Genomic DNA, 25,446 nt, shown 5'->3' with positions numbered 1-25,446 from the left:
TTCCTCTGTGCCCATCTCCCTGCCTTCATCATCTCACCATTCTATGATTCCCTCTCCTGTGTAAAGTATCACTCCTCTATATCCCTATGCCCCGCTGTCCAGCATCTTCCTTTTGTGTTCTTATTCTCCCCATCTAGCCATCTTCTCCCATGTCTATATACCCTCCCATGTCTAGCATTGCCCCTCTGTGTCCATATACCACCCCCATGCAGATGCAGTGTAGTCCCCTTTTTGTCTCTGGTCCTATGCTCTCATCCATGCCCACCATCTCCCCTCTTTTTTGTATATCTCCCTGTGCTCAACTTCTCCCCTCTTACTCCCTTACACCAATGTGTCTCAAACTCTCTCTTTCCTCCCTCTGCTATGTTCAATATTTCACTCACTCCAGCCAGAAGTTACATCGGAAGGAGGGACTTGGTAGCAAGAAGGTTCTGGTTGGAGCAGCCCTGGAAGGTGCAAAAGAGTCAACCCAGGAGCATCACAGGTTTGTTTGGTTTTTGTTTTTGCCACCCACTATCAAGAGGGAGGGTGCAAGGGTGGGGGGTTATTAGACCCATGATAGAGAGGGAGGGGGCTGCTGGACTCGCAAGGGGTGGTTACTGTTGCACCTGCGATCACAAGGGGGGCTGCTGGACACACAATCGTGAGAGGGACTGCTGACCAAGAGGGATAGGAAGGGAGGCAACTCACAGCAGATTCTTTACTGCAGGGACAGTGAATGACCTTGTCCCTGTACCCGAGGCAACCAGTTGATTTTTTCACCCGTTCCTGGGGGTTACCTGTGACTAGCCACAGGTAATAGTCACCGTGTCATTCTCTACTACTAAGCACTCGCATCTGGAAGAAAACAGACCTGATCACAGCCAACACATGTGCCTGCATACTCAAGGTAGTATCTAACCAAACCCCTAGTACCTCCTCCTATGGTCTACCACCTTTCTCTCTCTCCTTCCCTTCCTCTTCTTGTAGTTTAACATCTCTCTCTTTGTTTTCCCCCCTTTTTGCAGTCTGGTATCTCTCTCCTCTCCTTCCTGCAGACTTGCATATCTCTCTCCCCTCCTTCCCTTCCATTCCATGGTCTGGCATCACTTCTTCCCCTTCCAATGGTCTGACATCGCTCTCTCCCTCCATACATCACCCTTCTCCAGAATCTGACATCTCTCCCTTGAGTCATCTCTTCTCCCTCCCAGTATAACATTTCTTCCTCTGCCCGCTCCATCACTATCATGTCCAATAATTCTCCATCTTTCTTCTTTTTCCCATGTATACCATCTTTCTTTCCCTCACACTCCATGCACCTATGTCTAACAATTCTCTTTTTCTCTTCCCTCCCCCACTGGCAACATCTCTCTTTCCTTCCCTTTCTAACCCCCTTGCTCGTGCAGCATCTGTCCTTCCCAACCCCCTCCCAGCCCATGCAGCATCTGTCCTTTCCTGCCTTCCCAACCCCCCAGCTCATGCGGCATATGCCCTTCCCAGCCTTCCAACCCTTCCAAGCCTGTGCGTGTTCTTTCCTCCCTTCCAAACCCCCCAGCCCGTGAGCATCTGTCTTTCCATACCTTCCTAAACCCCTCCCAGTCCATGCAGCATCTGTCCTTCTTGTTTTCAAAACCCCACCAGTCCATGTATCTGTCCTTCTCCTTCCTTCCCAACCACTCAGCCCGTGAGCATGTCCTTTCCTGCCTTCCCAATCCCAACTCTTCCCTGCCCGTGTACCATATGTTCTTCCCTCTGTTCCCAACCTCAGCCCCAACCCCCCCTCCTCAGCAGGATTCTGTGGCACAACCTCTCAAACTCCTGACTCCCCCACTCCCTACTGCCTCCTTGGCCACTGTAATTTTAAATCTTCAGGCAGCTGGTAGTAGCAATAAAGTGAGCATGCCACCATCGACCTGCCCCAGAAGTCATCATTCTGCAGCGTACCACCTATGCAGGAAGAGGAAGTCGCTGCAGAATGATGATTCCAAGGCAGGCCAATGGCAGCAGGCTCACTTTGTTGCTACTGCCAGCTGCCCAAAGATTTAAAATTACGATGGCCAGGGAGATGGTAGGTGAGGGAGTTGGGTGAGCTGTAACTGACTTTGTCGATGTGTTGCACTATTTGCTGACAATTTTGGTTTCTGATTCAAGGATTTTTTCTTTGTGTGTTCATATTGAAATACATTTCAACTTGACAACTATAAATTTGTTGTACTTGAAGGTCTGGATTCTCCAAATGGTGCCATTCAGAAGGCTCCGGTATGTGCCCGAACAGCACCTAAGTGTTTTAATTGGCTATTAATGGCATGGTAATTGACCTGCACAGTTAAAAACTAAGAAAAAAAAAGTAGGTGCCTGAATCATGTCTATGCAGATACTTACCGGCACTGAACATCAAAATAGGCGAAAGGGTAAATGATCGATGGAATGGTCTTCCACGTCAGGTAGTCGAGGCCACGTCAGGTAATCGAGGCCAGTATCACGCTTGACTTCAAGGGACGATGGGACAGACAGGTGGGGTCGCTCCAGAGGAATGCTTAAAAGATGGATTCTCGAGGGAGGGAGGGTTCTTGAGTGGGCAGACTTGTTGGGCCGCCAGCCCTTTTCTGCCATCATACTCTATGTTTCTATAAGTTAATATTTGGCACTGCTAAGCCTAATTCTACATCAAAGATAGGCACCGGAAATGTAGCCCTGGCCTACAATTCTGGCGCCTATCTTTGACACAGACTGTAATTCTCAAAATGGCACTATAGTTTGAGTGATGCATGACCAGTGCCATTTTTTCAGGTGCGAGACAATTTTGGCGTTGTTTTGAGAATTCAGGCCGAAATCTCTTTCCCAAGTGCCACACCAATTCAAAATAAAAAGATTTTTATTAAAAAACTGTTCTCTGTGTTTGATTCTCCTGGGTACATAAAACCAACTGCTGCATAATACCCATGGTACCCTTGCTCCTCTCTAGACTTCATGCTTTTCTGGATCATATTCTACCTTCATAGAGCTACTGCCAGATTAGATCAGATCAATTCAGTTAATCTTTATTCCTTCCAATTAAAAACAGAGGTAACCTCCCCTTCCCCATAATATTTATCAGTTTATAATGGAATGATCTTTTTATTTCATAGCTCACTAATCAAATGTGTCAGTTGTTAGGAAACTAACCTGAGCAGAGCAAAAACAGAGCAATAAAATCCAAATACAAGATTCTAGCAATATGTTTTTAATTAACATTAGCCACCATATCTTCCATGAAACTTACAGAAATAGATCTCATATATTTTCAGTCTAAAACATCATCATCATCAGTCACTAAGGCACATTATTTAGAAGTTACTTCATTAGCAATTCTGTGACCATTAAGAACAGCCAATATGTTCTCTGTCATATTCTGCATCATCAAACGACGAGTATTATGAGTAGCACTTCCAATATGGGGAGTCACAATAACATTTTTCATTCTTAACAATGGATGAGCTCTGGAAAAAAATGAGGGTAAAGCATTAGTACATGTTCTGTATGTGATTCTACAGTACAATCACATGCTAAAGCTTAGACACCACTGGTACAACTGTATGTTTCAATGAATCCCTAAGTAAACAGAAGCTGATATAGTGTGCATAATACAAAGTTAGAACAAGATCTTTCTGCAAATAATGCAGTTACAATTGACTTTTTAATATCAAAGTCCCTTATGCCTTTTTTAACTAGTTCAGATATACATGACATTGTTATCTTTGATCATGCAGTAGTCTCATGTTTAGAGGGGTCTTTTTCACTGGCTCGACACCCTTTGTGGCATTTTAATGCTGCTCTACTCCAGGACTCGACTTTTATAGAGCGGGTTATGTTGGAGTCAAGGTCTTATTTTGAGTACAACTTGATGACTGTCTATGCACCACATATTTGGTGGGAAGCATATAAAGCAGCAATCAGATGAAGATGTAAGAAAGCGGAAAGCAGACCTGAAAGCTATGGAAGCAGAAATATGTGAGCTTGAACATGCCTGTATGCATACTTTTCAATCTGATGTGTATGTTAATCTCCACAAACTGAGATATAATTTTAATACTTTACTAAGTAAGGAAGCGGAATGCTCAATTTTCATGTGTCGCTCTCTTTATTACTCTGAAAACAATAAATCAGGTTCCCTGTTAGCTCGGTATTTAAGAGGTAAAAAAAAAGGTCATGTGACCCTGGTGTTGGATGCAATGGGGAAAAGGCATTTATGTGATGAGGATATTGCTTCAAAGTTTTACAATTTTTATAAAAAGTTGTATACCTAGGAGACAAAATCTCTGGAGGACATAGATCCATTTTTGATGCAGTTACCTCATCCAATTTTAAGTGAACAGCAATGTGAAGAATTAATGCCCCAGTTAGTGTGGCTGAGGTACAGGAAGTTCTCCAAGATCTTCCAAAGGGGAAAGCACCAGGTCCAGATGTGATGACTGTGGAATTTTATTTGGCATTTCAAGATGTGTTTGAACCTAATTTGGTGCAGTTCTATCAGGCTTTGTTAGATGATACCTTGGGATTAGCATCCTTTGGGGAATCATGCATAGTGGTAGTTCCCAAGCCAGGACATGATAATTCAAAGGTAGAAAACTATGGGCCCATCTCTCTGATTAATTTAGATTGTAAAATTTATGCAAAGGTTTTAGCTATGCGGTTGTCCAAATATTTGCCATCTCTAATTCATGTAGATCAAAGTGGTTTTATTCAAGGTAGATACACATATGATAACTCATGTATCTTTTTGAATATTCTTACAATTGCAACTGGTATGCCTGATCAGCTAATAGTTTTATCTTTAGATACAGAAAAAACTTTTGACAAAATAGAATGGGCATATATGTTCTGAGTTCTTGAGTGGTTTGGAGTAGGACCTCAGTTTATTTCAATGGTTAGACTTTTATACAGATTTCCATTGTCTAAAGTTTTTCCTTTTGTGTACTGTCTAAAGCTTTTCCTTTGTTCAGGGGTACCAAACAAGGGTATCAATTCTCTCCCTTGTTGTTTAATTTGTCTCTGGAGCCTCTAGCAATTGCAATTTGACTGAATGAAAATATATTGGGGATACAATGTAGAGAGGTGAATTGTAAGTTGTCTGCCTATGCCGATTTGTTGTTATACTTAAACGTGCAGTCTTTGCCAGTATTGTTTATGCTGATTGGTGAATTTTCTCAGATCTGGGACAGGTCAGTGGTTATGCCTTTAACTTTGTATGCACAAAAGCATCTTTTACCATTAAAATGGGTTACCAAGGGGAGCTATTTCCGTACCTGAGGACGCCGGAGGAATCATTTTTGTCCCGACCAGCCCTCTGTAGCAGCAGTGCTTTGTAGCACTATCGGACAGGCATTTCCCAAAGATGGACCCCTAACGTCACTGGGTCCGTCTTCCGTGCCTTTGCATTTCCGCATAAATTCAGCCTGCGGCCGCAGGGCAAGCCCTAAGGGGCAGGTCACACCCCTTGGGAGCCCCTTGGAGCAATGTGGAGCTGTGGAGCAGGATATCAGGTCGTATAAGTTACGATTATGGGGAAAAGGAAAGCTAAACCCATAAGTTCAACACCAGTGGTTTTAGGTCCTATGGATAGACACTTGACTTTTTCCTTAGAGACTCCAGCACAAAATTTACCTGATTTGAACTCTCCCATATCCAGAGCATCGATGAGTCCTCTAGAAAGGACACCCCCCCCTTCATCCAATATCTGGTGTCAGTGGGAAAATAACTCCCACTATTTCCACTGGTCCTGTGGTATCACCCACTTCAATAAGTAAATCGATTTTTACTGATATTCCAAAACCACTTGAGTTTACTAGTGTCGTGGATGAACAACCACAAGCAGTGGAAAAACAAGATATTACTTTAAAAGATTTATGGTTAGGCATTTCTAGAATTGAGGGGTTTCTCAGAGAATCAATTAAACAAACATCTGATTACTCAAAGTCTGTGGTTCAAAAGTTTGAGAATGTGGATACCAATTTAAATTGTTTGGAAACTAGATTAGGAGTGGTTGAAACTCAAAGTATTGCAAGCTGTTTCACTATCTGCAGTAAAAGATTCTACATCACTGCATTTAAAAATGGAAATGTTAGAGAATATGCATAGGGGGAAGAATCTCCGCTTGGTTAATTTTCCAGTGACTCATTTGTTACTACCTGAAATATTGTTAAGAAAATATTTCAAAGAAATACTGGGATTACCTAATGCGGATAGCTTCCCAATAAATAATTGTTATCACATTCCCCAGAAGAGAAAGGAAACTGTACGGGATGTGGACCATCTGGTAACAGATGAAACTAATTTGACAGAATTCTTAGAAGATTCTCAAGATGTTATCCAGACTCGGTCCACAATGATTCTAACTTGTATGAGTGAGACAGATAAAATGTTGTTAATGAAACTTTATTTTAAAAATAGACTGACCAAATTCTGTGGGGATTTGGTTAGCATATTTCCTGATGTCTCAAGAGCTACACAGTTTAGAAGAAAGAATTTCTGAAATTGAGAACTAGAGTATTGGCACTCGAGGCATCCTTTTATTTAAAGTTTCCTTGTAAATGTTTGGTTAAGTTACAAGATACGGAATTTATTTTTTGGGATCCCATTCAATTGCAACAATTTTTATTAGCACGTGAACAGAAGTGAGATCATTCTTTGATGAGAAATTAGGGTAGGAAAGTCCGTGTCCTAATACAGTAGGGAATGATTTGGGTTCATTTGGAATTCAATCCATTTCTTTGTTTTCCTTAAAAAATTAAGTTAGTAAATAAGTAAATATGTTTCCCCATTCAGTGGGCTTGTAAAGGATTGTCTTTTGTATTGTTTGTCGTATTGAAAATTTGTATTGAAACCTTTTTTTTCCTTGATATCTTTTGATATTGTAAATGTATTAAATTCAAATAAAAAAAAAATGGGTTACCAAATTGAAATATCTGGGTATCTGGTTTGGATCCTCTGTTGAAACTTCTTTAGAGTTAAACGAACAGTTAATACTTACCCTGTGGATGAGCTTTCCACATGATGGTCCCTTTTACACCTGTCCTGGTGGGGAAGGCTGGAGGCAATTAAGATGGTACTGACTCCTAAGGTGAATTATATGTTAAGTATGGTGCCTATCCTGTTTCCTGATGCTTTTTATAAATCTATGGAGAGCAAAATCCTTCACTTTCTATGGAAAGGGAAGCCCCCATACATTGCTTTAAAAAAAATAATCAAAGAGACTTTGGTGGAATTAATTTTCCAGATTTTAAACTATATCATTCCACTTTTCTAATAGCTTTCACTGTGTATTAGTTTACTCAAGCACTTGATCCTGATGTACCCAAGTGGCAATTGGAAAGAGAGATTGCTGTCCCATTCCCTTTATGTGGGCTGTTGACTATGCAGCTTCAGCAGGCAGTACCACAATCCTTGGTCTTACAAGCCATACTTGCTGTGTTACGATCTATGGCTAACAATTTAGGACTTTTGTGGCCTGACTCTTGAGTATATTTCCATTTGGTTCAATCCAGAAATCAAAATTCAAGGACTGATTATTAATTGGGCTGAACAACAACGGAGTGGGATTTGGTTTGTCAATCAATTATAACAGGGTAATAACTTTAAAATGTTTGAGGATCTGCGTGCTATCATTTACCTACTACACTATTTTTTTAAATGGTTGCAGTTAAAACATTGTTTGGCAAAGCCATTTTACAAAGATTTGATAAATGGGCTTATAGAATTTTTGTGTAGGTCTCAGTAGGCAATCATAAAGAGCCTCCTTCAGTTTATCAAAAAGTTAAATTTAAGAGGTTAAATGCATGTATTACTTTGCAGGGGAATGACACTGATGAAGGTAGAGTGATAGGGAACCTAATGGGGGGAGGAAATAGTAGGGGGCAAAGGAAGGCAGATCAGGAGGAAGTAGAGAGAAGTAAGAATGGGGGAGTAGAATAGGTATGGGGGCACTAAGCATTCTACCCTACCCCAACACAAAAGTTAGACTGCATTGGGAGAAAGAAGTGAGAGAAAAACAGAATAAGAAAATGAGAGGAGGAAGATGACATTAAGGCAGGGAAAGACTGAGAAAGAAGTGGGGATAGTCTGAGAGAAAAGAAAATGTATAAATGTATGGTGTGTACAGGTTAGGTAGGTAAGAAGGAATATTGAGGACTGGCTGGGATGGGTAGAATATGGGTTGAATATGGACCAGGGTGGACTGAAAGCATAGTCTGAGTGTGATGTGGATGAGTAAAATGGTAAACTGTGGTAATGAGTTGGGGTTGAGGAGGGAGAAAAACTGGTGGCAATTGCTGTGTTACCCCTAGCATTTCTTTTAGACACAAGTTCTCCCTGTTGTGCTCTTCATTTAACAACAAACTGACCAGTTGTGTTCATAACCCATCATACTTTAATTTCTTTTATATGGACTTGGTAATTTGTTCTGAGTTGAGCATCCCCAATTATTTTGAATAATTGGCTCCTTCACCTAGAGAGTAGTGGAGGTCTGGAACGCTCTCCCGGAGGCTGTTATAGGGGAAAGCACCCTTCAGGGATTCAAGACAAGGTTGGATAAGTTCCTACTGGAACAGAACATACGCAAGTAAGGCTAGACTCAAATAGGGCACTAGTCTTTGAACTAAGGGCCGCTGCATGAGCGGACTGCTTGGCACGATGGACCACTGTTCTAATCCAGCAGCGGCAAATCTTATATTCTTATGAACAGAGGATGAAATCTGGAGATGAAAGTGCATTCGCACCACATCCAGAGAAGGAACCATGCTCGAGATGCAGCAATGACAGCTATGCTCGAGACTCAGAAATGATAGTAAACTCATTGTATACCCCAAGATGGAACAAAAAAAAACTGTGGAATGACGATGTTCCTTAATAGACTTTATTTGGAAATGTCAAAGTTCCAAAGGTACATTAAAATTATCCACATAAAATAAAATCATCCACATAAAAGCCTTAAAGAACCTAATCAGCTAGGGATGCAGGACCCAAGACGGTTCGTGTTTTGACAAAAAGTCTTCTTCAGTGGTCCCTGGGGGGTCCTATAATGGTGAATACATGGGAAAACATTTTCAAATAAAGTCCATTAAGGAACATCGTCATTCCACAGAGTTTCTTTTGATTTCTTCTGGATTTTCTTCTCTGTGGATATTTTGGGGTCATTTTTTGCTTGTTGCATACCCCAAGATGGAGCCATGCCTGGGATCCAAAAGAACATAAGTGGTGCTCTACATCCAGAGATGGTGCTTTGCTTAAGATCCCGAGTTGCCAGTGTGCTCAACATCCAGAGCCAGGGCTACCCTTGAGATCTAGAGATGACCATACATCCACTCTACATCTAGAGCTGGAGCCATGCTTGAGCTCTGGAGATGGCAGTATGCCCGCTCTACCTCCAGCGAAAGAACTGTGCATGAGACCCAAAGAGGGTGCTTTACATCCAGAGATGGAGCTATGCATAAGACTACTACTATTTATTATTTCTATAGATGCACACAGTGCTGTACATTAAACATGCAAGAGACAATCCCTGCTCGAAAGAGCTTACAATCTAATTATGACAGACACACAGGACACAGGGTGGATCAATATATAACAAATTTCTCAACCGCCTATTACTAGGTGGCTTACAAGTAGCACAGTTCATAAAATATACTGTTCATGAAGGGGGATACAAAGGGATGAAGAGGTAGAGAGGGTAGGGGCTATAGAGAGAACGAGAAACAGATGTGGAGGGACATAATTGAAAGGGACATCTAAGTCCGTTTGCGTCCAACTCTCAAGTCGTCCAAAGTAAAAAAACAGCCTAGGACACATTTTCGAAAAATACATCCAAAATTTTTTTTCTTTCGAAAATCGTCTAATTATGCATCTTGCCGATCTGATTGTCCAAGCCGCTAAATCGTCCACCACATTTCCGTCCAAGTCAAAAACGCCTAGAACAAGCCCTGATGGACATGGGAGGGGTCTGCAAAGTGATAGACTGAACACCCAGACATAGCACCTAAATAGTGGGGTACCTTACAGGGCACTGCTGTGAACTTCACAAAAAGGGTGCCATGTCTTCTCCTCACTACTGCTCCCTTATAGGTCACAATGAGCCCCCCAAACCACCTCTAGAATCCCCTAGACCCACTTATCTACCACCCCATTAGATCTCATGGCTGCAGGAGCCACTTATATGCCAGTAAAAAAGGGTTTTGGGGGTGTATAGGGGATTGCACATATTTAAGTATCGATGCAGTGATTACAGGGGCTTATGGGCATGGATCCTCCTCTGCATGAGTCCCTAACCCACCCCCCAAGACGGCTTAAGCCGCCTCTGTGCTGGACAACTAGGCTTTCCTATGCCAGGCGGCCAGTTGATGATGGTCTGGAGGCTCAATTTTAAAGGTGTGATTAATATTTTTATGGTGGTGGTGGGATGGGGGGGGGGTCGGGGATAACTGGGGTACTGTATGGGGGTTTATTTTATGTGTTTTCAGTGCTTATCTGGTGACTTTAGGTGGGTTTTTGTGACTTAGTCCATGGTCTAAGTCACAACATCCAAGTTCCATCGATCCTGGGCTGTATAACTTTCGGTTATACATGCTATACGACAAGGTCTAAGCCAGCCCACGTCCCGCCCAACTCCTGCCCTCGACACTCCTCCCGAAATGCCCCATTTAGCTTTGGTCATTCAGCAGTACTATGTAGGCCTAGGTCGTTTAGAAATACATCCAAAACCCGTTTTTGGGAAATGTTCATTCAAGTGGCGACTTAGGCCGGTTTTTGGATGCTTTTCTCTTTCGATTATGAGCCCCATAGTGTATTACAAGTTGGATGCATTAGGACCTGAGCCTGACATACTGATTAAGGCAGGTTGTTCCAGGCATATGGTGCAGCAAGGCAGAAGGGTTGGAGTCAGGAGTTGGCAGTAGAAAAGAAGGGTACAGACAAGAAAGACATACTCGAAGAATGAAGTTTCTGGGGTGGGGTGTAGGAAAAAAGAAGAGAGGAGAGATATTGAGGAGTCGCAGCATTTGAACTAGATGCAGAAGTGGACAGGGAGCCAATGAAGCGACTTGGGGGGGTGTTAAAAAGAGCATAATGACCTTAGCAGAATATGAGGCGAGCAGCAGAATTCTGAACAGACTGAAGGGGGGGAAATATGGGTTAGTGGGAGACCTGTGAGAAGCACATTGCAGTAATCCAGACAAGAGATGACAAGGATATGGATAATGGTCTTGGCAGTGTGCTCAGAAAGGAAACTCCAGATTTTAGCAATGTTATATAGAAAGAAGTGACAAGTTTAGGTGATTTGTTGAATATGCAAAAAGGAGAGAGAGGAGTCAAAGATGACCCCAATGTTATGCACCGATGAGACAGGGAAGATGAGCGCTATCCACCAGAATAGGGAAAGTAGAGACAGGTTTAGGAGGAAAGATAAGGAGTTCTGTCTTGGTCATGTTTAGCTTAAGATGACAGCGAGACATCCATCTAGCAATGTCAGACAGACAGCACTACTGCCAAACAGTGCCCTGATGAAACGGCTGTTAGACCATGAAACGATGGCCACTGTCGGTTGCAATGAACACAGGCTAAAGTAAGCACAGTGTGTGGTGAAAGTAATTAGAAGGCTGATCCTAAATGGGACGTCATTCAGATAAGCTCTTTTCTACTTTTTGTCAATAGTCTGTGCCTTTGAACTGTAAGATTGAAAAGGAAGTTTTTTTCTGGCCAGTGATAGAAGTGTGTAGGAAAGCTTGTATTATTTATAGCTCTTTTCTTCATAGCCTTGGGGTAGAGTTGCTTCCCGCAGTTTTTGAGGCCTTTTTCCTCCTTAAAGAAGAAATGTCTATTCTTGTTGGGAAACATTAAGGCTTCACACTCGGTATCAACTGGAGTTTTGAACGTGCATGTATTTTTTTGTACTCCGGTTCCTCCTAATTGTTTAGATTTTGTGATTAGAAAAGAAATGAGCCCATAGTTGATCATTATTTGAATTTAAACCATAGATTTGAAGATTCAAAATGTTCTGTCATTGACCTGTAGCCGAGCTGGAATAAAGGAGAAGACAGTGTTAATTGACTGAGGAGGAGGAGGAGAAAAGCACATTGGATCAACCAATTAGGATCTTTAGAATAAAAGGGTTTAAACAGTGAAATAGAATGGAACGTATTCTTTCAATGAATAGCATCTGATTGGTTCCAGTCTGGTATGACTTTATTCCAACTAGTGCGCATGGTTGAGCGTTATTATAAACACGTCATTCTGAATGTCAGCTGCTCTTGGGAAGAAATGAGATTTTCAGGAATTGAAAGTAAGCTTCACTGTGATAAAGCTGCAAAAGCAGGCTTTAGTTTATAAGAATGTTAATTGATTGTTTAGAATTTTAGACTAGCACTGACCCTGATGATGCCCAATAACCAGGGAGAAACGGGACCCGTCGGACCATCATTGAAATTGTCTAAACAAGACACTGATTATGAAAAGATAAGGTGCCGAGCAAAATTGATTTTGTATTTTACACAAGTTTTTACACTCTAGCACAATAGAAAATAAGCAGGTTTTTAATTAATCAGTTATTGTCAAATATATTTTTATTGAGCAATCAGGAAAGCAACAGGCAACACAACAAAATACAAATCCAGCTCAATAGAGTATAAAGTGGCCCCAAAAAAATCCCCCCCCAAAAAAACCCAACCAAAACAACCCCCCCCCCCCCGCCCCCAATCCCACCCCTGGGTCCTCCTTCAAATACAATGTAGCAAAGAACATGAGAAAAGAAATTAAAACACCAAGCGAAACAAAAGGGTAAATACAAACAAGAGCATCAATTGAGTATTCGGCTACGAACCAGAGGGGTCAAAGTAAACCAAAAAGGTTCCCAAGTGGTCTGAAAAAGGCAGCCCTGGCGAGAAGACATATCAGTCACATCCTTCCGCTCCCACATCAGAAGAGAAATCATTCGGCATCTCCAAAGGGAATAGTCCGGAGCTTCGGCCTCAAGCCATTTCAGCAAGATGCATTTCAGAGCAATCTGTATAGACCACTTAAGGAAGGCTACAAGTCCTTTAGAACGTGGAAAGTAATGAGGAACAGTCCCAAACAAAAGCAAAGGGGAGCTGCGAATGTTGACATGCCAAAGATTCTCCACAAAAGCAAAGATAGCAGTCCAAAAAAGCTGTACCTTAGGACAAGTCCAGAACATGTGTCCCAAGCTTGCTTCCGGAGCCTGACAACGAAGGCAGGCTGCATCGGGGCGGAAGTGGGATAAAAAGCCCTTCTAGGAGAGATATATAAACGAAAAATCAATTTAAAATGTTGTCCCCAAAAGATGGTATATTTACGAAAAGTAGACAGATGGCGAACCGCCTGAAGGAGTATATCAGAAGGCAAATCAACAGCAAGATCACAAGACCAAGCATCCCGCAGCCGGGAATGGTCAAACAAAGGGCATTCATCTTTCAAGTGGCGATGATGGAACTTGAGGGGGACCGGTTGTTGGGAACCAATGGTAAAAGCCGTGGACAACGACTCTTGACAGGAGGCCTGCAATGAGCTAGAAGGTAAGGAAGAAAGGTAATGATGGATTTGCATGTAAGCAAAATAGTCAGTAGAGGGAAGATCAAAGTCTGTTTTCAATTGAGCAAAGGATTTAGGGTACCATCATCGTCAACCAAGTGAAATATATAATGAATGCCCTTCGTTTCCCACCGAGCAAAACTCGGCCCATCAATCCCAGGCAGGAAAGACCCGTTAAAGCGAAGAGGCAGAAAGGGAGAGACAGAGGGAGAAAGAGTGTGAAATTTACAGACCCAACGCCAAACCTTCCGCAAGGGTCGGTGCAGTATTTTCACAGAATGAGACTCAGGTTCAAGAGAAGGGATAGAATGCAGATAGGCACTAAAGTGAGCAGAACGAAAACAGGAAAGTTCCAGAGAAGTGTTAGTGAACGCTGAAGTACCCCCAAAGAGATCATTAATATGCCGCATGCCACAACTAACTGTCAAGTATCGAAGATTCAATAAGCCCAAACCACCTCTATACCAGGGAGTCGCCGCCCGCTTATAAGACAAACGAGGTCTCTTACCAGCCCAAATAAATTTCTGGACCAGGCGCTCTAGTCTGCGCTCGTCACAAAAAGTCAAATAAAGGGGAAGAACCTGAAAAACATAAAGCCAACAGGGAACTAGAAGCATGTTATACAAATGTACTCGACCCAGAAGCGAGAAAGGAAGAGTTTCCCAAAAGTGTAATTTATTTTGTAGAGCCTGAAACAATGGCGTCACATTTAACCGGTACAGACTAGATAAATCCAGCGGAATGGTAACCCCCAGGTACCGCAAAGCGGAATCAGCCCAACGAAGAGGAAAAGCACCCCTCCACGAAGTTCATAAATCCGGTGGAAAGGGTAAGGCCAAGGATTTATCTAAAATGAGAGACAGCCCTAAATAAAAACCAAATTCAGAAATGAGATCCAGAGCTGCCGGGAGAGAGTCTTCAGGCCGGGTAAGAATTAAAAACATGTCATCCGTGTACGCCAGAGTCTTAAGTTCGAAGTCGCCAACCGAGAGACCTCGGACCTCCGCGAACCCCCGAAGAGTGCATAACAAGGGTTCCAAAGAAAGAAGGAACAGAAGAGGGGAAAGAGGGCAACCCTGCCGGGTACCACGAAGAATAGGGAAAGAGTCTGAGCGAGTCCCGTTGACAAGCAGAGAAGCCTGTGGATTGGAGTAGAGTGAACGCACGGCATCCAGAAAGAACCCCCTGAGCCCCACATACTCCAAGGTACGAAATAAGAAAGACCAGTGAATGCTATCAAACGCCTTAGAAGCATCTAGGCTAACAAATAGAATTGGAATTTGGCGAGATTGACACTGAGCAAGAGCAAGAAGTACCTTGCGGACATTGTGGACAGACTGACGGCCCCGGACAAATCCAACCTGATCCTCATGTATAAGCTGTGGTAAATGAGGAGCCAGACGATCAGCCAGCATGCGTGCAAAGAGTTTGAGGTCAACATTTATTAAAGAAATGGGGCGATAAGACCCCGGCAAATCAGCTTCCTTACCCGGCTTCAATAGCAAAGTAATAAGAGCCTCGTTCGCAAAGTGCGGAAAAGAACCACGGGCAGTAGCTGCATTAAAATATGCCAACAAAGGTCCATAAAGAGTAGAAGAAAGGAGCCAGTAAAAGTCACCCGAGAACCCATCCGAGCAGAGCGTTTTGATGGCAGACTCCAGTTCAACCGCCCGAAACGGACTGTTAAGAGAAGAAATCACTTCTGCCGATAAACGAGGAAGACCACAACAGTGAAGATAGTCCGTCAACAGTTCCAGCGATGCGTCATCCGAAGCATCATATAACCGGCGAAAAAAGTCAAAAAGGACCCCAGAGATTTCAGAAGTCTGGGACACCACCCCACCATTCCGGGTCCGTAAAGATAGAATCGGCTTCTTGCCAGTCGTAGCAGTAACTAAGCGGGCCATAAGACGTCCAGGCTTGTTCCCATAACGAAGAAATCGGTGTTGATAAAAAGCTTTACATTTTTGAGAACGAGAATGAAGAAGAGAGTTCAAAGCAGCCTGAGTAGACAGATAACATTCGAGTCTCCCGGGAAGGATGGAGAGAGAAGGCCCGCTTCGCCGAACGCAAGGCTCGTTCCAAAGTAACTATTCCTTGATTAATGCGCTTGTTACGGGCGCACAAGAAAGAGATGATATGCCCCCAGATCACCGTTTTCCCAGCCTCCCAAAACAAAATCGGGTCATCCATGTGAGAAGCATTATTGGTAGAATAGTCATCCCATTGAGTCTGGAGAAAGGTCCGAAATTCCTCATCCCGGGCAAGATAAAAGGGAAACCTCCAGGACGAAAGCCGGCAATATGTAGTATCTAGGACGACATCCACCCAGATCGGAGCATGGTCGGAAATTGATAGAGCCGATCTCGGCTGACCGAACAGAAGGAAACAAGGAAGAAGACAAAGAAAATATAGTCTAAACGAGACCAGGTGCCATGGGTACGAGAAAGATGAGTATAGTCACGGACTTCAGGGTGAAGGAGACGCCAAGGGTCCACTACAGAAAGAGTATCACAAAAATCAGAAAGAAGACGACCCTTTGCACCAGAAGGAGAAACTGGGGAACTAGATTTATCCAAATCAGAACCAAATTAAAATCTCCCATAAGAAGGAGAGGATCCCCAGGAAACTGAGAACAAAGTGTAAGCAGGTGTTGTATGAAGGCCGACTCCCCCGAATTGGGGCCATAGACCACCAGAAGAAGATAGGAACGGGCCCCCAAGGTAAGGCGCAAAAGCAGAGATCTCCCATCAGCGGCCTTATCAAGAACTTGCACCCCAATCGGAGAAGATTTCCGAACCAACACAGTGACCCCACCATGACGGCCCTGAGAAGAAGCAAAATAAACCTCCCCAACCTAGGAACGACGCAACTTAAGATGTTCCGCGTCAGACGAGTCTCCTGCAAACAAGCAACATCCGAGTGACCACGCTGCAAGGCAGCCAAGATTTTAGACCGCTTCACGGGGGACGTAATGCCCCCAACATTCCAAGAGGTGAGTCTAAAAGGGGTACTCAGGTCCGAAAGTTAGGAAAAGGCACAGAAAAGAATAGAAAAAAGCAAAAAAACTACCCCAAGGGCCCAGCCACCCCCCAGAGCAGGAACACATAATAGCAGCAATCAAAAAGAGAACCAATGAAAACATTCCAGAAGGTAACAGAATGAAAAAAAACGGAAGGAGGACCCCCCCACCCCCCAAACCCAACCCATCCCACCCTATCCCAGTACCCCTTAACTACCCAACCCATCCCAACACCCACCCCCTAGGAAAGAAAACCCGCTCCACAAAAGGGGGAACAGAAAGGAGTCACACAAAGATGTAAGCGGGGCCCCAAATCCCCCAACCCCACTCCCATCACACGCACCCCAGGCGCTACAACACTCCTCCATTCAGCCAAACAAACCCCACCAGAAGCCAGGAGTACAGCCCAAACGACGAGGTCAAGGAACTAGAAATGTTCATAGAGGAAGCTCATCAGCACCACGTAGAGATCCCAGGGCTGGAAAACTGTACTCAGGAAACCGATGTGAGGAGAGAAGACACCCATGCAAACACAGAAGAAACCGAAGACGAGGTAGGAGACAACCGCACATCAGGAGGAATAGTGAGAGCACAGGAAGACATCGCCCCACCCAAAGAACAGGAAACAATTTCAAGAGTATCATTGGAGGAAGAAGACTGGCCCTACTCCAAGGACTTGGACCTACGCCCCCCAAGGAATCCCCGAATAAAGAAGATGGGGATCATCGTAGGCGACTCCATTATACGACATGTGGACAGCCACACCGCAGGAGGAAGAGAGGACAGAGTCGTCACCTGTCTGCCTGGAGCAAGAGTGAAGGATGTGACCAACAGGATCTCCAGGATCATAGATGGCGCACGGGGAGAGGACACCGCTGTGCTTATCCACGTGGGAACAAATGATGTGAGCGGGCGGAAGTATGACAGGGAAGAGCTGAAGGGCCAGCTCCGCTCACTTGGAAGAAAACTGAAGATCAGGGAGGTGAAGGTGGCCTTCTCTGAGATCCTCCCAGTACCAAGAGCGGATGGAAAGAGACAAGGGGAATTGCAAGTAATCAACGCCTGGATGAGACGATGGTGCGAAGAAGAAGGCTTCGACTTCGTGCGCAACTGGACGGCGTTCTGGGGAAAAAGCAAGTACTACAGAAGGGACGGACTACACCTCAACAAAGAAGGAGCAAGAGTTTTGGCAAGCAACATGAAGAAGGCAATCGAGAAGGCTTTAAACTGAAAGATAGGGGAAAGCCGACAGTCGACCACCAGTCGATGGCACGGATAGCAGGATGCCCCGACGAAGAAGCCAAGGAAAACTACTCCTACACAAGAGAAGACGACCTCATGGCAAATAAGGGAGAAAAAGCAGGAAGAGACAATTCAGACACAGGAGGGGACGACCACACAGCAAACAAGGGTGATAACACAGGAGCAGTAAAGGATATCGTAATTGAAACTACAGGGACGGCCAAGAGTAGAAGGTCCAAAAAGGTAACACGTAGGGAACTTAGATGTATGTATACGAATGCTAGAAGTCTAGGTAACAAAATGGGGGAACTAGAGACAATAGCAAGACATGACATATTGGATATCATTGGCATAACAGAAACATGGTGGAATGAAGAAAACAAATGGGACACAGTACTACAGGGATACAAGCTGTATAGAAGAGATCGAGTAGGGCAGAAAGGTGGAGGTATTGCTCTATATGTTAAGGAGGGAATAGATTCTGTTGAAATGGTTACAACAGAAATGAAAGAGAAGCTTGAGTCACTCTGGATCAAGATTCCTGGTCAATATGGAGCAGATACGAAAATTGGCCTTTACTATCGTCCCCCAGGACAGGCGGAGGAAACTGACTCAGAAATGATGGAGGAAATCAAACAAGAATGCAAGACAGGCAATGTAATTATATTGGGAGACTTCAATTTCCCAGGGATAGACTGGAAACTAGCAACCTCCAACTGCGGCAAGGAGGCCAAGTTCCTGGAGGTGCTAGGGGATTGCTTCCTGGAACAAATGGTAAAAGAGCCGACAAGAGGCAACGCCACCTTGGACTTGGTCCTAAATGGCCTCACGGGACCGATAACAGTAGTGGAAGTCATGGTTCCACTGGGAACGAGTGATCACAATGTAATTAACTTTAAACTTGACATCGGGAAAGGGAAACATGCCAAAACCTTAACCACCACATTGAACTTTAAAAAGGGTAAATACGATAGCATGAGAGCCATGGTAGAAAAACGACTCGAAAAGAAGGTGGACAAACTTGAAACGGTAGATCAGGCATGGTCCCTACTGAAAAATACTATCACAGAAGCACAAGATCTCTACATTCCGAGGATTTCCAAAGATCGGAGATCAAAGAGCAAAAGAGAACCGGCATGGCTTACCAAACAGGTGAAGGAAGCCATAAAAGAAAAGAAGGACTCTTTCAAAAAATGGAAATACATAAAGACAACCAAAGCCTGGAACAAACATAAAGATGATCAGAAGAAATGTCACAAGGCGGTGAGGGATGCAAAACAGGAATATGAGGAAAAAATAGCCCAGGAGGCCAAAAACTTCAAGCCCTTCTTTAGATACGTGAAAGGGAAAAAACCTGCAAAAGAGGCAGTCGGACCCTTGGACGACCAGGGAAGAAAAGGGTACATCAAGGAAGATAAACAAATCGCAGACAAACTAAATTCCTTCTTTGCGTCCGTCTTTACGAAGGAGGACACCTCAACAATACCTGAAGCGGAGAAAGTGTTTGCAGGAGAAATAGAAGACAGCCTCACCACAGTTGAAGTGGACTTAGACCAGATATACTATCAGATCGACAAACTTAAGTGACAAATCCCCTGGACCGGATGGAATTCACCCGAGAGTCTTAAAGGAATTGAAGGTTGAAATCGGAGAGTTATTGCAAAAACTTGCAAACCTGACAATCAGAACTGGACAGATACCGGACGACTGGAGGATAGCGAACGTCACCCCAATTTTCAAAAAAGGATCGAGAGGGGAACCGGGCAACTATAGACCTGTGAGTCTTACGTCTGTCCCCGGCAAGATGGTTGAAGCACTGATCAAGGATAGCATGGTCCGGCACTTGGACGCACACGACTTGATGAAACCCAGTCAACACGGATTCAGGAAAGGGAAATCATGTTTGATGAATTTACTCCAATTTTTTGAGACCGTGAACGAGCAAATTGATAGTGGGAAGCCGGTGGACATAATATACTTGGACTTCCAGAAAGCGTTCGACAAAGTTCCACACGAAAGACTTCTCAGGAAACTACAAAGCCATGGCATAGAGGGGGATATACAAAGATGGATAGGCAAATGGCTGGAAAACCGAAAGCAGAGAGTGGGCATAAATGGGAAGTTCTCCGACTGGGAGAAAGTGACTAGTGGTGTACCCCAGGGCTCGGTACTTGGGCCGATCCTTTTTAATATTTATATCAATGATCTGGAGGAAGGAACATCCAGTGAGATCATCAAGTTTGCAGACGATACAAAACTATGCCGGGCGATCAGATCGCATGAGGATAGAGAGAAACTCCAGAGCGACTTGTGTCGGTTAGAAACATGGGCGGAGAAATGGCAGATGAAGTTCAATGTGGAGAAATGCAAGGTAATGCATTTAGGCAATAAGAATAAGGAATACGAGTATACAATGTCAGGTGCAACTCTGGGGAAGAGTGAACAAGAAAAGGACCTGGGTATACTGATAGATAGGACCCTGAAGCCGTCGGCACAATGCGCAGCAGCGGCAAAGAAGGCAAATAGAATGTTGGGCATGATAAAGAAAGGAATCTCGAGTAGATCGGAGAAAGTTATGCCGCTTTATAGGGCAATGGTCAGACCACACTTGGAATACTGCGTCCAACATTGGTCTCCCTACCTAAAGAAGGATATAAAACTGCTGGAGAGGGTGCAGAGACGAGCAACAAAACTGGTGAAGGGTATGGAGAAACTGGAATACGAGGACAGACTTATAACACTAGGATTATTCTCCCTTGAGAAAAGGAGACTGCGTGGGGATATGATCGAGACCTTCAAAATACTGAAAGGAATCGACAAAATAGAGCAGAGAAGATTATTTACATTGTCCAATTTGACACGGACTAGAGGACATGTAATGAAGCTAAGGGGGGACAGGTTCAGGACTAATGTCAGGAAGTTCTGCTTCACTCAGAGAGTGGTTGACACCTGGAATGCCCTCCCAGATGAGATTATTGCGGAATCGACCGTCCTAGGCTTCAAGAGCAAACTAGATGCATATCTCCTTAAGAGAGGCATGTAAGGATATGGTGGACTATAAATTACGACAGGTGTACACCTGGCAGGGCCTCCGCGTGTGCGGATCGCCGGACTTGATGGACCGAAGGTCTGATCCGGAGATGGCATTTCTTATGTTCTTAGGAGAAACCAGTGCCCAAAATGTGGCAGTGCTGCGAAACCAGGGGAACAAAGAACCCCTCGAACTGCCAGTACAACATCCCCCCCCACATCCAAACAGCGCACCATCAGCCCAACAAACGAAAAACAGAAAGAAGAAGCGAACCCCAAACCATGCGAATTCCTTTCAAACCAAGAAAACAAGCAGTCACTCCCCCTATCAAACAAACCATTCAAACACACTCACAGCAGGACCTAAGCCATACAAGACCCCACAAGCAGCCCAACCATGCAGGATAGGGCATCCAAGCAAAGCAAGCAAGGAGCTGACACCCAAAGGCCCACAAAAAGGAAAGGGTCAGCAGGCGTCTCAGAAAAGCCCTCCAGAAACTGATCCCACCACAGACCAAGCTGGGGAGGATACCTTCCCTCGCAATAAGGTGCCTGAAACAATGGTACAGCAAGGGCCCCCTCAGGCACCGCACCCAGGCAGGCGGCCCGCAAAAGCTCCAAGTAAACACAGTAGGAGGGCAACCAACCAAACAGGCAGAACCGGGTCTGCCAAAAGTGCAGGGCAGGGGATGCAAGGAGGCGATGACAGCAAAAGTCAGAGGGGCAAAGTCAATGTGGAAACGTATAGACACAAAAGAACAGCCAAATCAAAAGCAAGGGAGTGTTAACACTCCAACAGGGGCCAGAGTGCCAAAGGGTCCAAAAGGAAACAGGGAGCCATCCAAAAGTCACAAAACTGGGTCCCGCATACTAGATGAGAATCTCTCCACAGAAGAGTGCTAGGTCAGCGCAGCAGCCATGACAGGAAACTCAGGGGGCCGAAGAAGGCCCTGCTTCACCGGGTAATGCATCCAGATAGGTTTGCGTGGCCTCAGCTGAGTGGAACATCCGCCATCCCGAAGGGGTCCAGATCTTGAGCTGCGCTGGGTAAAGAAGCTGAAATCGCAGTTTTCGGTCGTAGAGAGCCGAACACACAGGAGAGAAGCGCCTCCGGCGTTCCTGTAGCGCGGGGGAGTAGTCCTGGAACAGGCGCACAGGGGTGTCCTCAAACGAAAGAGTATTCCTCTTCTGCCGGTACTGCCTCATTAACTCAGCTTTAACAGCAGAGTTGTGAATTTTGAAAATAGTAACACGAGCCCGCTCCCGATCATCAGAGCGCTGGCCCAGGCAGTGTGCACAGTCAAGCCGCAATGGTCCCACGCCAGACGGAAGCGGCAGCGCCGCTTGGAGCCAGGATTCCAAGGTAGAAAGAAGTCTGGCGTCAGGGACCGTCTCAGGGAGACCCACCAGGCGCAAGTTGTCCCGCCTCGAGCGATTCGAGGTCCTCCAGCTTGTCGGCTTGGCGCTGGAGTTGCGCCTTCATGGAGACCAAATCAGCAGCGGAGGCCGAACACGTGTCTTCAACTCCTGAGACGTGGCTCTCCAGTTCGCCCGTGCGCTTGGTGGTCTCCCCCAATAGAGCTTCAAGCGAGGTAAGCTGGCTAGAGAGGTGGTCAAATCGGGAGTCAAGAGCTCTCACCACCAAAGCCGAAAGCGCTGTGATATGGGCCTCAGACAAGGGAAGCGCGGAACCCAAGTCCCCTGCCACCATTTTAGGGTCAGGCCGCGCCGAACGAGTCTCCCTGTCTTTAGCTACACGACTCGGTTTACTGCTCATGATCGGGCTAGTCTGCTGCACGAACCGGTCCATGCACGATCCAGAAGGTCCTGGAATACACGGGCCAACAAAAACAAGAAAAGTAAGGAATTGAGAGATTCGGGGCCCCGGAGCACGAGTAAGGCACGTCTCACTCGGCTCAGCACATCACGTGACTCCCTTAATTAATCAGTTATATTTTGCTTCTCAGACAAAAATTGCACCCCGCAGTTAGAAATGAACGAACTTCTGCCAATCCAAGATGGAGCCACTATAACTACCTGATGATGGAACTGCACTGACCCACTGCCATAGAAGGCTGTGCACTATCCCCAGGGTGGGTATCCATTATCTCCAGAAGGGAGACCATACTCAAGGCTGAGGGGAATACGTCCTGCACACCTCAAGCAGAACCCCTTGCTGGATCATGAACCAAGATACAGTCAATACCTGTAAATCTGCAGATCCTCCCATGCAAACTATGGAAAATGACTGGGTCATAGACAACCCAAGCAAGAGACATATACAGAGTACATATGACAGAGGAATGCCACAAGACCTCAAGGAAGGAGGAGACAAAACTGGAGGACTCTGTGCTGGACCTGCAAACAAATGCCGACAGTTGGATAAACTGAAGCACTGGAACATATTTCCTGCAAACTACTGAACTACTAAATTAACAGAAAAAAACCCATAAAGGCAACAGGCAAAGGAGCCCTAGAGACCAAGCGTGGGGAAGAGAATGCAAATCCAGAAGAGACAGAGAGAACGGCCTCCCCCTTGACCTCACATGACCAGATGCCAATGTAGGCACAAATACCTCCTGGGTAGGAATAGCAGAAAAGGTATCCAACAGGCATCCAAACTGCCGCATGTACGTATCCTCCAAGTAGCCGGCCATCAGCTAGGACTGTGCAAAACACCCAGGAATATGCAAATGTCTTCACAAGGTCCCCAAAGCTTAAGCAGCATAGAGGAAAAGGAGTCAAAGAGCCCTGAAGCCAACAATGCAAATCCCGAGAATTCTACCTAAAGGTTGCATTTTTTTTTTCTTCCTTCAAAAACAACTGCAGAGCAGTACAGGGAGATGGAAAGGGCTCAGCTTGGGGCTTGCCCATGTGAGCGGGAGACTCCCACACCATTGAGCGAGAGAGTCCAGTGACTGGCACAAAGAAATATATGCTGCCAATGGTGCTACCGGCTGTGAACAACTCTAAAAGGCTGCCAGTCACAAAGGAGAAGGGAACTGGAAACAAGTGTCCCCCTATCACACCAACTGCAGAAAGGACATACTGTCAGCTCCCTGGTTCTTTTAAATCGACAAATGCAGGGAACTTGCTTCAGAGCCACACAACCAGGCTGCCAGCACCCCGTTCAATGAGGAGCAGGAAACAAAGTCCAATGCGCTGCCAACAGCAGAGGAGCCCCCCTCATGAGAATAAGAGGCTTTATTAGAAAGCAGCAAAAAAGGCTTAAACCAGCTCACATGGAAATAAAATGGCAGCCACAGCAAGAGAGTGCACCAAACGACCCATGAGGCCAACGATCCAGCCTAACCAAAAGAAAAAGGAGCCCACTTATGACGTCAAACTTGCCCTTGAAACACAAATGGCATACTCACCACAGCATAGGACAGGGCACACAAAGGTAATACAATGGTACCTTGGTTTATGAGCATAATTCGTTCCAGAAGCATGCTCGTAAACCAAAGCGATCGCATATCAAAGTGAGTTTCCCCATAGGAAGTAAGGAAAACTCAGATGATTTCTTTCCACATCCCAAAAACAGACCCCTCCCACACCCCCTCGAGGCCACTGGTGCTGCTCGCTTCCACACCATTCCACCCCGGGAACTGGCTTCTCTCCCCCTGCGATCCACTCCCAAACCCTTACCTCCAGTGGACAGTGGCACGCACCAACTCACAGGACTACGTGTGCCAGTGCTGAAAGAGCCTGCCGCTGATATTCTATGCTGGGCTGCTGCGGGGCCTTGAGCATCTGTGCATGCTCAAGGCCTTCTGGCTCCCACTCTCTCCGAGATTCGAGATTCTCGGAGAGGGTGGGAGCCAGAACGCCTTGAGCATCCACAGATGCTCAAGGTCCCGCAGCAGCCCAGCATAGAACAGCATCAGCAGGCTCTTTCAGCACCGCACACTTATGTCCTGTGGGTTGGTGCATGCTGGTGTCCGCTGGAGGTAAGGGTTTGGGGATGGGCCGCGGGGGAGAGAAGCCGATTCCCGGGGTGGGGTGGGGTGACACACTCGCTTATCGAGTCAACGCTTGGTTTGACAGTTTGCTTCAGTGTTTTGCTCGTCTTGCAAAACACTCGCAAACCGAGGTTTGACTGTACACCCCTGTCATGAACTCTGATCAGATCTGTTAGAAGCAGTAGACTTACCAACAAGGAACAAGAGGAGAAGACCCAAATTCCCACAGAAGAAATGGCAAACCAAACACAAACAAAACTGTGGAAACAATGTTCTTGACCTTCATTTTATTTCTTCAAAAAACCTTTAAAACACTGTCCACATTTGTGCTTTACGGACCCAACATGGGACATATTTCAGTAAAACACCTTCCTCAGGGGTCCGATGGAGGAATAATAAAGTCTATGCAAATATTGCAAAATGACGTAGCAAACCAAACGTAGAAAAAACCTCCAAATTCTGAACGTGAGTTGGTGCGTGACAGCGTTCAGACTTTGGAGGTTTTTTTCTACATTTGGTTTGCTACGTCATTTTTAAATATTTGCACACTTTATTATTCCTTCATCGGACCCCTGAGGAAGGTGATTTACCGAAACACGGCCCTTGTTGGGTCCGTCAAGGACAAATGTGGACAGTGTT

General features: G+C 45.1%; 1 protein-coding gene across 6 annotated transcripts in view; it reads right to left on the bottom strand.

Annotated features, from left to right (window-relative positions):
• Window positions 1-3,195: 3,195 nt before the first annotated feature.
• The window catches only part of LOC117355620 (glyoxylate/hydroxypyruvate reductase B-like), a 69,173-nt gene continuing 46,922 nt past the window's right edge, over window positions 3,196-25,446 (bottom strand). For 5 of the 6 annotated variants that reach the window (XM_033934462.1, XM_033934459.1, XM_033934460.1 and 2 more), the window contains exon 6: window positions 3,196-3,458. In XM_033934462.1, coding sequence (XP_033790353.1) covers window positions 3,302-3,458 — 157 coding nt within the window. In that variant the 3' untranslated portion in view covers window positions 3,196-3,301. The remainder of the gene's footprint in view (window positions 3,459-25,446) is intronic. The other variant, XM_033934458.1, reaches the window with a different exon arrangement.

Source organism: Geotrypetes seraphini, chromosome 2, assembly GCF_902459505.1.
Source record: "Geotrypetes seraphini chromosome 2, aGeoSer1.1, whole genome shotgun sequence".
NCBI classification, from domain to species: Eukaryota; Metazoa; Chordata; class Amphibia; order Gymnophiona; family Dermophiidae; genus Geotrypetes; species Geotrypetes seraphini.
This window is presented reverse-complemented; position numbering and strand designations above follow the sequence as displayed.